The 17,539-nt window shown below is 49.3% G+C and overlaps 3 protein-coding genes across 3 annotated transcripts; all 3 read left to right on the forward strand.

Annotated features, from left to right (window-relative positions):
- Positions 1-3,005: 3,005 nt before the first annotated feature.
- HOO65_090248 (uncharacterized protein) lies at positions 3,006-3,920 on the forward strand (the record flags this gene model as incomplete). Its single annotated transcript, XM_071001665.1, has 1 exon — positions 3,006-3,920. The coding sequence occupies one exon, from the start codon at positions 3,006-3,008 to the stop codon at positions 3,918-3,920; it is 915 nt and encodes a 304-aa protein (XP_070856134.1).
- Positions 3,921-5,329: 1,409 nt separating this feature from the next.
- HOO65_090249 (uncharacterized protein) lies at positions 5,330-6,014 on the forward strand (the record flags this gene model as incomplete). Its single annotated transcript, XM_071004610.1, has 2 exons — positions 5,330-5,527; positions 5,823-6,014. The coding sequence occupies 2 exons, from the start codon at positions 5,330-5,332 to the stop codon at positions 6,012-6,014; spliced, it is 390 nt and encodes a 129-aa protein (XP_070856135.1).
- A 2,478-nt stretch (positions 6,015-8,492) lies between these two features.
- Positions 8,493-16,040, forward strand: HOO65_090250 (ATPase involved in DNA repair; the record flags this gene model as incomplete). The annotated part of the gene is made up of 3 exons (XM_071004408.1): positions 8,493-8,625; positions 8,703-10,163; positions 10,291-16,040. The coding sequence occupies 3 exons, from the start codon at positions 8,493-8,495 to the stop codon at positions 16,038-16,040; spliced, it is 7,344 nt and encodes a 2,447-aa protein (XP_070856136.1).
- Positions 16,041-17,539: the final 1,499 nt, after the last annotated feature.

The raw sequence follows: 17,539 nt of genomic DNA on the forward strand, positions 1-17,539 counted from the left end.
ATGGGGAAGACAAGGGTTATTTTGGGTATTAGGGTTATGGAAGGGTCGACATTATGTGAAGCGCCACGATGTGGAAGCCACACTATGCCGCAGTATATACAAGCGAAGCGATAACAAGGATTGTATTTACTTTACATGTGTTTCAATCGTTTCTATCCCAAGCCAAGCTGTACTATGCATAACGTCATTGATTGCCTTCAAAGAAAAGAATGCCGGACAAAATAGACAGGAGGGAGGCTGGCCACTGGATTGTTTCAGAGGACAGAAATTTGACAGGCCTTTTGATTTTTTCTAGAAATCAACATGAGTGCAGGAATGCCGGCCAGGTGTTTTTAGGAGACCTCCTTTGTCTTAGTTGTAGGGCAAGGCAGACTTGACAAACAGTACATGCAACCTTGTTTGGCCAGGATCTTCTCTATGTTATGCATTTCTTTCCTGTGCCTCCATTTTTGGCTAAGCCTAATTCAAGTTGTGTTTTCGTGGCTTGCCGGGTCTCATCACGAGCAGCAACAAATTGCTGGGGAACTCGGATAAGAAATGACGAAATTATTGATGGTTGGATGAGACTAAGTCAATGAAACATTTCAAGTTGGAATCACGCGGGATAGGTAGAAAGAAGCTAGGAGTGAGGCAGTGACATATTTATAGTAACGATTTGACCAGCCACAAGAACAGATCAAGTAAGGGTAGGCCGGAGCTAGCTTTTAGCTTTGAGTGGGCTCCTGTGACCTTTTGGGAGGATAATAAAAACGAAAGAAAAGGGGAAGAGCAAAATATGAGTAATGCTAATGACCCTAGTAGACCCTTACTGCTCACGAAGCCCTGCCATGACAACTAGGCAACGCTGTCTAGGAATATCCTTGGCCATCTAGCGGCTCCCGATGGCTGGGGGCCTGGGGTTTTAGTGATAGGCCCTTCTAGTTTTGGTACTAGACCAATTAGGGAGGATATTTACACTTAGGGCCAGGCGGCCCGAAAGCTATCAAGTGCACTTGCTTCAATATCAGAGATAATCGAATAAGAAGAGAGTGTAAGAGCAGAGGAAAGGACGGAGAGCAATGAATCACGCAGTCTGTTTGCCTGTCTGTCTGGCATCTAGCGGAGACAGAAGAACGGAACCCAAGCCAAGGCACTAGCTGAGGAAAAATTGACAAATGACAGGCTATAAGGTGGAGGTTAAGGCTGGGCAGGGCCGGCAGGGAGGGAGAGAAAGGAGAAGAGAATGGAACGGGATAGAAGGGGTGGGTACAAAGAAGGGGGGGGAGAGGGGGGCAAAGGGCGATGAATATTTTGGCTAGTTGGAATGTGTGAACGGGAAGGAGAGAGAGGGTAGGGGCGGCGGCTGGGGAAGAGAAGAGATACGCCTTTCTTTCTTTCTTCTTCGCTTGATAAATAAACAAACAAGGCCTTGTTGTGAGAGATATCGATGCAAAGAAAATCAACAGGAGAAAAAAGAGAGGTGACGGGGCCTCCATGAACTCTGTGTCTCCTGCCCCGTGCACTATGCCTCGTGTCTTGTTTATCGCTCCGTATGTGTTAGTTGTGGGAAGATACATATATGATGTACCTGATATACGTATGCTATTGTCCAATGACTTGTAAAATTGTGGGGAATAGAGAGGGGGGAGCGAAGGAGACATGGAGAGTTGGGTTGTGCCGGATACACGAGGTTGGTAGGGGAGGACTCGTATGTTGGTTTGTGGTAATAGTTGTACACATGCATAATGCACTATGCATTTCAAGATTTAGCCTTCTTGGGACAAGATAAGACGAGACAAGACAAGACAAGACAAGAAGGGTTTGGCCAGAAGAAAGGAAGAGGGAACGAAGGCTGCGTGTCGTGTGTGTGTGTGTGTGTGTGTGTGTGTGTGTGTGTGTGTGCGTGCGTGCGTGTGTGCGTGCGTGCATGCGTATAGGCAAAGTACAGGTACAGGTGCTTACAGGTGGATAGATGAATGTGGCCTGGGGTCAACAGGCACAGAAAATCATCCAGCGATCCTCCTATGGGTCCCTTATACTTGGGTCCCCCATCGTGGGATGGGAATGGGAATGAGGCACAGAAGTTCGAGAGAGGGGTATTTTAGTATGCTGCCTTTTTGAATGTGTTGCAGGGCTATTTCCATGAGTGCAAGTAGCTGTACTTCCAGAGCGGAAGAGGGGCTGTTGCTATTGTACCAGCAATGCGACATCCGCTCCTGTCCGTCTGTTCCTGTACTCGTACTTCTGGCCTTCTGAGGATGGTATGTCCGTAGTAAAAAAGCAGGGACAAAGCAGCCTCGATCCCTGATTACCTGGGCCTGGACTTGGACCCTCCTCTGAGCTGGACGAGGCTACTGGTGGTTGATTGATTTGCCTAATGGGAGCCCGGACCCGCCTTTTTTCCTGGTAAAAAAAAAAGTGAGTGGGCCAATGGGGGGACGGAAAAAAGATAAGAAAAAAGATAGGAAAAAAGCGATGGAAAATACAAAGAAAAATAGGACAAAAATTACACGAAAAAGGACGTCTCAAATTCTCTTTTTTTTTTTTTTTTTTTTTTTATTATTAAATTCTCTTTTTAATTGTTTTAATTCCCTTTATTCCCTCTCTCTATGCTCTCCTCTCCTTATAAACCTTCATCCTCACGAAAACAAAGCAATCATCTTCGCTTCTCCCCTTTTCTCTGTTCTTCTACACATTCTTCTTTTGTCTCTTATCCTTATTGTTTTCTTTGACGCTCGCTTTATTTATTTTTTTCCTTTTATCTTCTCTTCGCTCGTTTCTCTAGGGCTTATCATCTTGACTAACATCGCGCTCTCTATACACCTACCTGCTTTGGACTAAACCATACACACAGAACAGGAAGACGCCCCCATTTCTTGGTCACCTGCATACGAACTTCCTCCCCATCTTTCTCTCCCACCTCCGTATCCATCTCATTTTCGCCCGCTCACACGCACTCTCTCTCTCGCCCCCAAACCTATTACACGCTCTTAGTACAGCCGGCAGCTTACAGCCCACAGCCCGCCATGTACACCCCTAGACTCATCCACCTACTGCTGGTGTCGCTCGGGTTTATCTTTGTCGTCCACGCCTCCATCTTCAACCTTCATGCTCCTGGTCGGTATGGCAATCTTTTGAGAAGACAGGACGACTCTTCCGCCTCGCAGACGGCTGCCGAGCCTACCACAGCTGCCGAGACTACCACCCCCGAAGCCGCCACCAGCTCCTCGCAGTCAGAGTCTGTTGCCCCAACTTCGTCGCCAACATCGGCAAGTACAACCTCTGTCGTTGTAACCCCGTCTACGTCTACCGCATCCCCCTCGTCTACCTCGCGTGCTGTCGCCACATCTACTCCGCAAAATACTGCTTCGGACTCGCCGCAGTCTACATCAACGAATGACTCTGCTGAGTCGTCATCTGCTGCTGATTCCCCGACCACCACATCCTCTAATGATGCTGCTACCACTACGCCTGCTTCATCTGATAACAACTCTAGCAGTGATAACACATCAACAGCCCGTGTGTCCACCACCGTTGTAGTTATTACCACCACCGACGACTCGGGTGCCCTGGTTACGTCTACGTCTATCTCTACCACTACAGAGACAGCATCGCCTGCTGACGACGGCAATAATGGCTCGTCTGGCATGTCGACCAAAACCCGCAACACCGTTATTGGTCTGGCCGTGGGTATTGGTGGTGCTGTCATTCTCGGTGCTGTCGGCTTCGTGGCCTGGAGAATTTGGGGTAACCGCAACAACTCGGATGAGGCCGACGGGCTTATGAGTAACAACAACACTGGGTATCAAGTTATGGAGACTAGTGCTGCACCACGAACGACTTCGTCGCCGGTAGCTGGTGCTCCTGCACGAAACCCGTTCCAGTCGACGCTTGAGACGTACCATGCTCCAACGCAAGTCAACGCTTCGTCTAACTTCTAAGGCATGAGTTCCTTTATTAAAAGCCGCTGTTATTTCTTTTTTCGTCACTCATTCTGTTACTTCTTTTTTTTTCTTTCCTCATCTTTGTCTTATGACTGGGTGAGCTGCAGCTAGATTGCCGCGGGACCCGGTTGTTCTGCATTTTGGCTGTATGAGTTTATAGAGGGGGCTTGGCTGTTGATGGATTCAGTAAGCTGTTCTTTGGAATCCTTAGTACCTCGTACCAATTACTGTACTGTGCTATACTGTTGTCTCCGCCTCCGCTGCTGCCCTGACGCGCGCGTAGCGTTACTCCAGGCGAGAAAGCCAAGTTGGGTACTCAAACGCTTGATCTTTTTCTCTCCCCTCGCTCTATCTATTGCCCATTATTTCTTCTTTCTCTCAGCCCTTGATACCCCCTCCCCCTCCTTTAACTCAGTCTATCTATTCTCTCAAATACATACAATTTAATATCCCAATGCCATTGTTATGATGTCCAACCTAGAAAGTTTTCGCTCTGGGACCGAACGATGAAAAAATGCCCGTATTGTTCCTCATTTTTCCCGATTTACACCACTCCATTATATATCTGTCTTGGTTTGCTCTACAGTGTCGTCGCAGCCGATGCAGTCACACGCGGCTCTAGTTGATGTGTTTTTTTCCGTTTTTTTACTTTTGGCTCTTTTTTTCCGGGAGTGGCTCTTGTGGGCGTACATTTTATTCGGCTACTTGGCCGGCTTTGAATTGTCATTTCCTATGTATTGTCATATCTACACACTAATACACTGTTGCACACAAACACAGACACGATTACTTACTTTCGATCCTGACTCTGTATTTCTCTGTTCCTATGTGTTCATATGGCGGTGTCTCCGTTGCAATCATATATCTCTGTTCCTGCAACGGTAGTCGTACGAGCTGTGCGTATGCTTTTCCTTCCTATCCGCATAGTATTGTTTCAATTTCGCTCATTGGCGTTCATCGATCCCGTCTTGCCTCAAAACCAACCCCCTTCCGTACTAAAATCTCAGTGAATGGCGGCCTATAAAAGCGTCTAAAAATGGTCTCCTAATGCGGCTCTTTGCTATTGTTTCAGAACGAGGGTTACTGACACTAGGGTTGCTACGTGCCCATCTTTAAGGGGCGTCTAGACAATGAATGAGTCGGTTCGAGGTTGTCTGTCTTTAACTTTATCCTTGTATCTCACCTTTTAATTCATTTATTTAATGCTGCATGATCAGTTGTGGCTGGTTGGTTGCTCAGGAATATACTTATCTCATTTGTCTATACCTATATTTCTTGCTTCCCTATATTGTCTACATCGCTGGTCGTGTCGTTAGGGCTTTGTGCTCTACTACTTTCGCTCCCAAACCCTTTGTCTTCCAGTCTTTCTCCCTGGTATATCGCATCTCCACTCTCTTGCCACTACCATGCGCTGTCCAACCACCGTCCCCCTCGCCCCTCTCCTACTCGCTGCTTCCCTTCTTAGTCTCTCCTCTACCGCCACCGCCATCCAGCTCAAGGATGAGCTTAATGCCGGCTGGACATTCGGCCTAATGCCACGTGATACTAGCAGTGAAAATCTGCAGATATTCACAGGCGCGCTGGGCGGAGCGGAAGCAGATCCGGTATGCTTCTTTCTGTCTCCTTTCCCTCTCCTTTCCCCTGCCTTATTATTCTCCTTCCAGCTACTCTATCTCCGTCTTACTAACCATTAGATATTTTAAAAAACAGATAACCAAGTCTAGTGATTCATCAAGGCCGTACGAAGTTAACGGCGATACATTTGTGGGTCCTACATGTCTCTCCGTCCTCTGATCTTCGTCTCCACTCTTCACTACTACCACACGCTTTTCACTTGCTCTCACTCGCATCTTCTCTACCTGCCCAACAATCGTATCTAACTTTTGCTTCCCCTCTTAGCCCGACTTTGCCACTGCTGCTGGCCGCTCATGCGATAACCAGAAGAATGCATGTGCTAACATCGCCAACTCCGGCGGTGGGTCATTTACCGTAGGTGACTGTGATTCGCAGAACAGTGAGACCCCTTCCCCTTTTGTTGCCCGCATCTTCCTTCTTGGCATCGACATGTTTCTCTCTATACAAGCCTGCTAACTTCCTCCTTTCTCTTCTGTCTTCTCTCCTTCCCAGACGAATGCAAATCTACCGTCAGTGCAGCAGCCGTCACAACCTTTTCCGACGGCAACGGTCAGTTGGCGCTGGTTACGTCAACACCTGAATTGGATATCTTTTGCGAGCTGTGATCGGTCATTGGGAGACGTGACCCTGATCCCCACAAAAATGGGCGCATATTTGATCATGGTTGCAGGACGAATATCACTGTCTTGCTCTCCCCATCCTGCGGCTTTCCATCCATCTAGATCTATGCACTTAGAGAAACGGGCATCAAACAACACTCGCCACATTTCCCGTAAAATGCAGAAGAGAAGTGGCATATTTAACTCCTTGTTTCCTCAGAACTTGAGTGCTTGAGGCGAGAAAGACGGCACTCTTTGTGACAGGGATAATCGGCTGTTTGGCCTTGGCCATGGTCGATGTCTCCTCAGGTACAATACTTCATGAGATGTCTGTAGATACTTGCTCTCGTCACTGTGGCCAAAACTGCATCTACTATGCTTGGGCTTTTCATGCATTTCTGGAGCCTTGCTCAAAGTTAGCGACCAAGACAAGCAATGCGGGGTTAGTCTTGCATATTATGTGTGTGTTATGCATGTAGGTAGAGACATAATATCACTCTGGGGTTCTTTTCGGGCTAATAATGTGCAGAGGAACGGTTGCAAGAGAAGGGGGACGGACTAAGAATATCCCGCAGAGCTGGCATGAATGAAGGTTGGCGATGGTGGCTATAGTATGTCTATTAAAAGCGACTCCTATGTAGGCCGATTCCGAAGACATAGAATGTGGTTTGCAAGTTAATGGCATCAAGCATGGCGATGAAAATCGAGACCATAAATTATGGAAGCGGTGACAACTACAGCAATACGCATAACGCGTGTTCTGCCATCACGTGACTATTACCAACGATGCTATTGCCCCAGTTAACTTTGGTTAGGCTGAAGAAATCGACATTGCCATTGTCTGCCATATAGTCGCTTTCCACCTGTAATTTGCCCCTCTTGCTAAGATTTGTTCCTTGATTACTGCCGTTTTACTCGACATGTCTTTGGGGCCCTACTAGTTAGCGCCTTGTATTGTAAATCTTACATCGCCGCTACTGCCTATGAATGCTTTCCATCTCCCCGTAGATAGTCCATTGCTAATCTTATTTTTATTGGTGTTTTTATCGCCTCTTATTTATCCTATCACATGCCACTTCTAAGCCTTATGACCCGCACCTCTCTTGTCTTTAACCCTAATCATGAACCCTGCTGCATTTTCCAAAATGCCAACTATGAGGAAACCCAAGCTTGGATTTGGCTGTGGCCTCTGCTTCAGGGCTGCACCTCCTCTCTCTGCTTTTTCCCTCTTTTCTCAGTCCCTTGTCCCAAGCTGTCTGTCTGCATCTTTATGGGAGCTGTCTAAAATTGGACCTGCGTTTCCACCATCTGTCCATCTGTATAATACCAACACTGGGATGTTGCCGTCAACTGTCGCCCTGCGCTTTCCCCTCAGCCTCAGTCAGTATTGAATACGCCATTTGTGCACTATCCACACGAGCGCATATGTGTGTATAAAGATACATCCACACTCACACGCACATGCACACACACACGCACACATACACACACACACACACACACACACACACACACATGTATGCGTACACCAACGCGTCGCGCACAAGACAACCCAGAAGTGCTAGGCCCTTTACCGCAACGGACAGGTCTAGCTCATGCTGTCTTCCCCCCCCCCCCCCGTTCTTTGCTGTGCTGGCTTTGACCTGTCCTGTGGGGAAGCTTTAACATTATAGAGCCGAAGTCCTCATTCCCCTGCTCTCCCCCTTTTTCTTCCTTTTTCCTTCCTTATTCCCTTCTTATTCTTCTCTTTTATCCTTCCTTTGCTTTAATATTCTCTCTTTTCTTCTTCTCTTGTTGTGCCTTTTATTTCATCCCAACCCACCTTGCCTTGCGTGGTTTGCGTGTACCTTATCTGCTCACCATATGTATGTAATTTTTTTTGTGATTCTGTAGTTTTTTCTCTTCATCTCTACTACTCAGTTTCTCGTCCTCTCATTTCGCTTTGATTCTCAGTACATTCATATCCCGCCAAACGATATATTATTCCATTTGTTTTGTTTCATATTGTGCCTTTTTTTTTTCTTGTTTTCATTCGCACCCAATCTCACGAAACCAACCGATACCATTCTTGGCCCAGCCCTTGGCGAATAAAAAGACACAACACATATCATCTTCACCAAGAAGATCTAGAGACTCAGCTGTAGGCGACTTGGATTTCGTCTGCGCTGATCTCGAGTAAGTAAGTCAAGACCACCTTGATTGCCGCCGTGAATCATTTCCCCCGCAAACGATCGGAGATACACTGCCTCAGCCTGCTGCACTCGGTTCTCAAGTCTGGGAGGCCCTGTGGCCCAGGAACATCATTGGAATCTGGCATCATCTTCTTGGCCGATCAATGGTTCAGTCACGTCGCATTGTGCTGCTAAGAAGTTGCCCTCTTGTTCTTGCTGTCTCTATTGCCCATATAACGATTGAATGCAGCACGATACGATACGACACTATCGCCACTACGTTTGGCTTCTGGTTTTGTGTTTGCGTTGGCATCTGCCTCTTGCTCTCATTTTTTTCATCTGCTAACCCTATCTCGTCTCTCTTCCTTTTCTAGACCTCAAGACGGTGTCTTCTATCCAGCAACCCGCTCCCCCGCTTCCTCCTAGTGCCTTCGCACAGGACGGCCCTTGTCCTTCGTTATATACTGCTGCTATTCCTGGTGCTGCTACTGATCTTGACCCACCATCGCCCGCCCTCTCAACCACGTCGACGGCAGACGGAGAAGACGATTCATCATCACCTATATTGCCTTCTCTCCCTGCGCCTGTGCTCTCTGACCGTGTCCGGGAGATTCTGCGCACACCTCCATCCGCATCGTCACCGAGGCCAAACCTTAGTAGTGTTTATCGCGGAAATCACTACACCAATACTAACAACGGCGCCACGGCCTACGCGTCTGACAACTTGGATCAGAGCCCACGCAACTTCGTCACTGCCAGCTGGGGATCGCCATACCCAGAATCTGACCGTGACCACTTGCATCCTCAAGTTACTTCTGATAGCGACTCCGACCTTTCCGAGTCATCTGAAGACGAGCCTATTCACAGACTTGATCTCCAGACCCCATTCCTGCGTCCACCGCCTGAGCTTCCGCGCGCTTTTGTTGACGCCTCAATCCACTTGCCCTCAGCATCGGCTTCTGTTCTGGCTAATAGAGCTCGCCGACCCGCTCGTGGCCTTACTGAAGATTGGATTCGCCAACACACTGCCGCTGACCCATCTTCTGAGAACTATTTGTGGCTGAGTGACAACGACGGCAACGAATCAGGCACGGCGACAATTAGTGGGCACTCTTCATTGAGGAGCTCCTTTTCCGGTGGGAACGCCCCCTGGAACTTAAATATCAACAAGAATAGAGAAACAGGGGAAACTTTTGGCTCTACCCCTGATACCTCCAAGGTCGCTAAAAGATCCATATCTTCTCGCTTTCTAGCCAACCAATCCAAGCGGTCCAGCCTGGAGACCTTGCGTCCTCCTTCCCACTCTTTCAAGCAAATACCGCCGACCCATCAAAATCGCACTATGACTGCCGACGCTGATGCCGCTCACGGCGTCTTTGGTAGCACGGAAAAGCCGCTTCCTCCACCTCCCGGGTCTTCTACAAATGCCGGGTCTCAGCTAACAGAAGTTGCTGCCTCAGTCCAGGCTTCAGATTCAGTACCAAATGAAGTTCGTCCAGCCTCCATTGCCGCTCGCAGTGCATCGACCAGAGATGCGCCTGCATCAAGGGTTCGCAAGAAGATCCCATGGAAGGGGAAAAACATTTTGTTTTGTCTGCCCCGCGATGACAAAAGAGGCTTGCCAGGAAATATGCCTCTTTCTTCCGAGCAAATAAAACAAGTGTATAGAGAATGGGAAAACTTGGGCTACCCCGCTAGCGGCTGGGACCTTGAAACTCCAATCATTGGCCATCCTATTGAAGATGCCTCTCAGAGTCGAACAGACTGGCCTAGCCCCGAGGATGTTGCGCGTGAACGTAAAAATACCTACAAAGTTACACTGCCTGATCTTGATGGTAAGTCGCCCTGTGGAGTGCTCCTGGCCTTCAAACCATGAGTTGCGCTCATATCTAACCGTCCCTGTCTATGTTGTGCCTTTTCCAAGGCTACGATAACTATCTTGCTAACATTGTATATACACAGCCTGGGCCAAGTATACCGCCGATCTTCAAGAAGCAAAGCTTCGTGCCCTTGGAGTTCTCACGGCTGCTGAGGTCCCCATACCTGCTACGCCCTCGCCTGCTCCCTCGCTCATGACCCATCGTCGTATTTCCACCATGCAGCATCCTGGCCAGGTATACTCTCCGCCTATCCCAACATCCTCGGCTGGAAGTTTCACCTTCCCTCATCCCTTCAACCGTGCGGGAATGTCACAAAGCCCTGGATTGAATTCGGCCCCAACACCTGTCTCAATCAACGGCCACCCTGCTAGATACAATGCTCGACAATCCATTTCCATCCCTTCTTCACATTCCCCCTTCCAGATGAACCAGCCTTCGCCAAATTGGGCGCAACAGAGCATGATGATGCAGAGAGGACTCCATCGCGCCGAGTCTCCCTTGGGATATTCCAATGTCATGTCACCAACATCGCCCTTCCAGCCTACTGGTAGTCCTGCTATGAACATGCACCAGCGCCACCAGTCTATGCAGTATCCGATGATGTCGCAGCCCTACCAGCCAATGCCCTCTCGTGGAACACCAATAATGCGGGAAGTCGTGCAAGAAGAAGAGGAAGAGGAAGAAGAAGAGGAAGTTATAGAACCTCAGAAAGATGACATTGTGGAGCCTGTCGAGCAAGAAGACCTTCAGCAACCTCAACATCCACCCGGGCAAACTGGCGAGACTGAGGATGCGGAGTATCATCTTGAGAAACAACTCATGAAAGATTTCGAGCATTCCGACTACAACCCCAACAATGATGACGTGGGTGGCATGCAACAGGAGCCAATAACCAACTACGCCCCCGAGTCTGCCCACACTCGTCAGCAATCATCCGTGCAGTTTGCAGCATTGCCTACTACCCAGTTTGCCAGCAATAACACCGTGTTGCACCACCCACGCCCTCACAGTCGTGGCCACTCGCTTGCCAATAACTTTTATATGGGTGACAAGGCGCCTGATGGCTCTGATGATAGCAGCAGTCTGGCTAATCAACTGCGGTCTATGACTCAGGCCGAGCCTCAGCCAATCTCTACAGAATTTGAGGAAAGCCCAACCGACCAGGTCGCAGCCAACGTCCCTGCCTCGGACTTCGACTTTACTAAGAACGTATCAGCTCACCAGCACACCTTCTCAACCATGAGTAACCCATGGCAAGATGTTGCCTCAGCTAATCGCAGCTCACGTCAATCAAGTCATGGAAGCAAAGCGTCGTTTTCAAAACTCAATGTCGAGGCTCCCGAGTTCAAATTCAACCCAACGAGCAGCTTTACGCCTGGAAGTTTCAACTTTGGCGCTAGTACGTCGTCGTCGACCTTTGAGCCTTTCCAAGGCTCTTCTGTTGCCGCCGTCGACATGACCCCGCCTTCAACCAAAATTAGTGCTGCTGCGACCACCTTCTCGCCTGGTCAGAGCGACTTCAGCTTCCCTAGCTTCAGACCTAATGCGCCGGCTTTTGTTCCTTTGTCCCAACTGCAGGGCCAGAACGAGACATTCACTGGCTCTATATTTGGCACTGTGAGCTTGGCTGACACTGTTAAGTCTTCAAGAAAGTCCAAGGCCATCCCCATCGTTGTCCCATCCGATGAGAAGGCTCAAGAAGAGATGTCTGATGCTGAAGATGCTGAGGGCCGCCCCACAAACCATGCCCGAGCTAAACGAGCCCGTGCTTTTGGATTTGGCCAGAGCAGCGGTGATGAAGCGGACTCACAGCCTCTATTTGCTGAGCCTAAGGAAACGCCGAGTGAAATTGAATTCAACAAGACTGCTGATGAAGATGACGAGGCCTTCACACCTGCTGTGGATACCTCGACGCTAAGCTCTGGTGTGCAGTCAGAACCCACTGACACTAAGCCCAGTAGTGCTAATAGCCCGTCAGGCGAGTCTATCGGTCAACGTGCGGCCAACTGGGCTCCGTTTGAGTTTGAGTCTAAACAGGACATGGTCAACTTCAGTGCAGCTCGTCCCTTTGGTGACAACTGGACACCTGCGCCTGTGCCTACGTCTACGACACCTACAAAGAAGCCTGGCCATAAAAAGTCGCTCTCGGTTACCGCAAAGGTCTTTGTTCCTGGCGCGACTGCCTACCATACTGAGCCTGAAGCCGAGTCCGAAGTTGAATGTGACGTAACTCTTGACCCTGAACTAGAAGAGGCGATATCTGAAATTGAGAAGTATGTCTCTGAGGCTGATGAAGTTGATGCTACTGCTACTCCTACTCCAGAGATGTTTCCTGTGCAAACTTTGGACGAAGTTGCTGCTGCTTCCATGCCTGTACCTGCGTCTATTTCCGCATCCACCACCGCTCGTCGCTTGGATACCCCGCACTTCCCTCCTCCTAGCGGCATAATGAATTCGCGCTTCGCCTCCCCTCCACGTGGTCTCAAGGCTTCACGCTTTGCTTCACCTTCGCCAACACGCAAAGGTGTTGATAGCGACCTTGGAGTTGACACTGAAGCTGAGCTGGGCCCCGAGACTAGTCTTGAGGGCCAAATAGAAGAAGGCGAAATTCTAGAAGATGATGAAGTGGTTAATGAACTACAGTCTCAGGAGTCAGGTCTTCAGGCTGCTCCTAATGATGGCGACAAGGAACACACGTTGACATTTGAGGAGATCGATGATATCATGATGAATCAGATGAAGAATGACCCTACACAGGGTGTGCACAAGACAATCTCAACATCAGGCTGGCACCAGTCCAAACCTAATCGTCACATGTCTCTTGCTGCTGTTGCTGGTCCTTCTCCTTACGGCCAAGACTTCGAACAGGAAAGCCCCTATGGCAGTGGCAGTCTCAGTCCTGCTCGTAGCAAACAAGTCGTCCAACTTTCGGGCGAAAACTTCGAGGAAGATGAGTTTGTTGACCCTCCTCGTAGTGGAACCTCATTTGCTGGCCCAATCCATCGTCTTAATGGACGCCGCCACGAAAGCGAGGTGCCAAGCGATTGGGATGGTATGTTTGCTGGAGACGACGAGAGAAAGCTTGCCCCACGTGCGGCCTTTTTCGATGGGCGGGTCAACCAAATTGTCGATGAGGTCCTGGCTGCGCGTCTTCAACCGCTTGAGCGGGCTCTGGATACTATCCAGGACTCTCTCTTTAGTCACGGGCAGCGTCGTAGTCGCAGCCTCTCTGATGATATTCAACCCAGCGATGCTGATGATGAGGACGACGAGCCAATGCCTGTCTGCCCTGTTAGTCCTAGAAAGGACAAGCGTATGGAGCTAATCCGCAGTGCTGTCAGCGAGGCATTTGCACAGCAGCAACAGACAAGCCTCTTGGGTATGAGTACCGAGGCTCCATCTAAGAGCGATGAGATGCAGGCTCGGATCTTGGATCTTGAGCAGCGTCTCCATTTGGAAGAGTCACGTGTGCACAAGGAAATTAACGATCGCCGTGCTGCGGAGGACCGTGCTGCTGATTTCGAGCGCAACCTGCTCTCGGTTGAGAGTCGTCTAGCGAATGAGCTGGCGCAACGTGCCAATATCGAGAGCAGATGTGCTGATTTGGAGACTAAGCTGCACCATGAAGAAGCCCGCCTAGTTGAACAAGTTACTCTGTGTCATGCGGCCCAGGATGAGGCAGCTGAGGCCCAGCGCTTGATGCGTATCTCAACCAAGGAAGAGACTAGACTGCTGCAACTTAGCGACGAGCAGAGCCATAAGATCAAGTCTCTGGAACAGGACCTCAACAAAGCCACTATGCGTATGACCTTGCTGGAAGCTGCACAGGACAACTCCTCACAGAGCAAGGGTGCTGATTCGGCACGACTCGCGACCTTGGAGACTGAGCTAGAAGCGGCACGCAGAGACGTCCAAATGTGGCGTGCTGAGGCTGGAAGTAAGACGGGTCTCGCTCAGAAACACGAGGAACATCTTGTCGAGGCACAAGCTGAGGTTAAACAGCTCCATAAAGTTCTGGCGACTCTAGGCACACAACTCGAGGAGAACGAGCGTATTCGTGAGAATTGGCGGAATAAGTTCATCTCGTTGCAACAGGACATGACCAGTGCCTCACACCAGATTACCGAGGAAAATGCACGACGCACGAAACATGAGCACGCTTTGCTTGCACGCCAAGACGTTCTAGATGCCAAGCTCCAAGCTGAGGCTTGCACGCGCGAGCGGTTAGAGAAGGAGCTTGAACGACTGGAGGGTATTGAACGCCAGGGAATGCGTGCTATTAACGATAATAAGCGGCTGGAAGAGCTGCTGGCAGAGATGCGTACTGAGAACCATAAGCTGCAGCAGGCTGTTATGCGTCATCGTCTGGAGTTTGAAGAGGCCCGTGAGTCTGGAGCCAACGAGGTTCAGCGTATACGCATTTCAATGCAAAACCAGCTGGATGAGGCCAACATGCAGGTCAATGTGGCACGTGTTGAGCTAGAGGAGAACATTGCTGCTCTGCGAAGTGAACTTGACAATGTAAAGCTGGATGCTGACTCATCCAAGGCACGCACCGAAATGATGGTAGAGGATGCCAACGAGACTAAGGATCGTGCTATCAAGGAGCTGACGGAAAAGTACTCCAACGAAATTGAGGACCTGCACACGAGGTATCAGCATAAACTATCCTTGGTGTCAGATGAGGCGCAGACCCGTGAGCAGCTTCTGCTCGAGCGACTAAGCCTTTCGACATCAAAGACAGAGCATTTGCAGGATCGCATCATCCATCTAGAAGACAAGCTGGAGATTGCGAAGCAGGCAGCAGCAGCGGCAGCTCAGCAGGCCACACGCAACAGCGGCGCTGTAACGGCCGCAACAGGACTAACAACTGCATCGTCGTCTCGTCGTGGTAATGAGCTCCCTGAGAAGATTTCACCACAGGCTCTTCGTGAGTCCATTATGGTTCTGCAGGAGCAGCTGCAGGCTCGCGAGCACCGCATTGAAGAGCTTGAAGAAGCAACTGCTAATCTTGATCCGGACATGGAGGCTAAGATTACCAAGCGCGACGATGAGATTGTGTGGCTGCGTGAGTTACTTGCCGTGCGCCATGCTGACCTGCAAGATGTTATTGGAGCACTGTCAGCCGACACATTTGACCGCGAGCGTGTCAAAGACGCAGCTATCCGACTCAAAGCCAATCTTCAGATGGAGGAACAAGAACGTGAGCGGGCAATGAACGGCGGATCGGCAATTAAACTGCCGCGATTGGCACGTACATTTACTGAAGCGGCAACCCCGCGAGTGGCTCAGGCTGTTGGCCCTCTGGCTGCTGCATGGGGTAACTGGCGTAAAGGCCAGCCGGCCTTTGGAGGGATAAGACCTACGCCATCGGTGACGACGGTGTCTTCTAACACTGTTTCAATGGGAAAGAAGAGTGCAGCCGCTTCGGCGGCCACTACTCCAACTTCGGTAACGACACCTGAGTTTGCATCTGCCCCTGGTCTTACTCCTGCTGCCTCGAGTAGCCTGCTTAGCGGGCTCCTTACACCCCCTGCTACTGGCTCACGTGTACTATCAGGCACTCGTATTGGCGCATCGGGAGACGACAAACCGCAACAGCCTACCGCCTTTTCTGTCACTGGCCGCCGGTTTACGTCGGGCACGCACTCGCAGCTTACGGTCAACCGCACACGCGGGCTGTCATCCGAGATGAAGACAGCGGAAATTGCAGGAGCATCGACGCCACCGCGTGAGCTGCGGACCCCGCCCATGATGAAGGCCCATGACTATGACCCCGATGCGCAAATGAACGGGTTCGACGACGAAGATGATGACTTTTTTGAGGATTAGCTGTAGGCTGATTATTGCTTAAGACACAGTCGAGTGTGGACTGAGTTAGGGTAAGACTCGGAAGCTCTCGACATCTTGGTTTGCTGGTGGGGTGAAAAACATGCATGTGCAATTTTGACCTTGTTTTTTTTTCTTTCTTTTTTTGGTTGTCCCTTTTTCCTTTTGTATGTTGCTCCGCATTAGTTTTTGTTCTTTTTTCCCTTTCTTTTGATTTATTTTCTATTATTCCATGTTTGCAGCCCTTGCCATATTTTTTACTATATTTTTGCTTTCTTTCATCCTCGTCAGACCATCATCAACATGCCGGTCTTTACTCTCCTTGTTGTTCCTCTCTTTTTTTCTGACTTATTTCCTTGTGTTTCCTTTGTCGATATATTCTGAATTTGAACTTGATATCCTTTTCCTTCTGGCATATACTATCTGTTTTCATGATGCGCTGGTGTGTTGTTTTTTTATCTAGCTTCTTGTAGCCACACAATTACAATCGTGGACTTGATACCAACCTGGCCCCTCCGGCTTCTTTTAACAAAATTTACCAGCAATTTTTAATATTGTTCACAGAAGCAAGAAGCTTATGTCTTGATAACGAGCTGGAAGATTGACCCTTTAGCGGGAAACCTAGTCACATTGTCATGGAACTACCAATTGATAGTTGTCTGCCTCGACTTGACCTTATCCATCTCAACCTAAAACATGTTCAAGCCGATGACCTCATAATTGGTCGACTCCCTAAATCCTGCAGTCATTCTTTTCCCACATATGGGGGGGGGGGGGGGGGCGAGCATTTCCCTCTTCGTCCTGTACACTTTAAAGCACGCATCGATGAAACCATAATTCTCTGCCATGCTGGCCCCATCTCCCTGATCCTAGGGTTTGTGGCGCAATTCTGTTGGTCGCATAGATTTCTTATTGGACGATGAGAAGTAAAAGGAGTACAACTAGAAGGCTATGGAAGTGTATGTCTGCTGTGTCTAACATGTTTCTGCCCCGCTTGAGCGCCTTATATTCTTGGTTATGAACCGTAATATCTGGTCGCTGCCGTGCATTCCAAGTTACCTTTTTCTAGTGCTTTTGCTTAGAGCCTTGGGTCTGGCTCGTTGAGCAACGTGACGTCATCTAGTACAAGATACCCTGACATAGTTGTTGTGCTCAATGATAGAACTTGACGCCTTAATACATCAGTAGAAAATCAATACAATGCACAATAGGTGGTAGTGTCAAAACATGACTAAGCTAGCGTACAGACATGAGCACGTGGCTACAAGCCCAGATATAAATCTCTCATAGTCGAAGTCCTCAGGCGAGAGAAGTTGCGGAAACGAAATGATAGACGACAAGGCAAAAGAAGCGGCGGCTAAAGTCGCAGATTACCACATGTCTTTGGGTAGGGCCAAGAGGTGGCTAAGAGAGGTGGCATTCCAAAACTTTCGAGGGCGGTTTTACGCTAGGACGGGCATAGGGGGTCACAACTTCGGGAAATACTTGGACTTCACCATCAC

This window comes from Ceratocystis lukuohia, assembly GCF_044167205.1.
Source record: "Ceratocystis lukuohia strain C4212 chromosome Unknown Supercontig9_pilon, whole genome shotgun sequence".
Taxonomy (NCBI): domain Eukaryota; kingdom Fungi; phylum Ascomycota; class Sordariomycetes; order Microascales; family Ceratocystidaceae; genus Ceratocystis; species Ceratocystis lukuohia.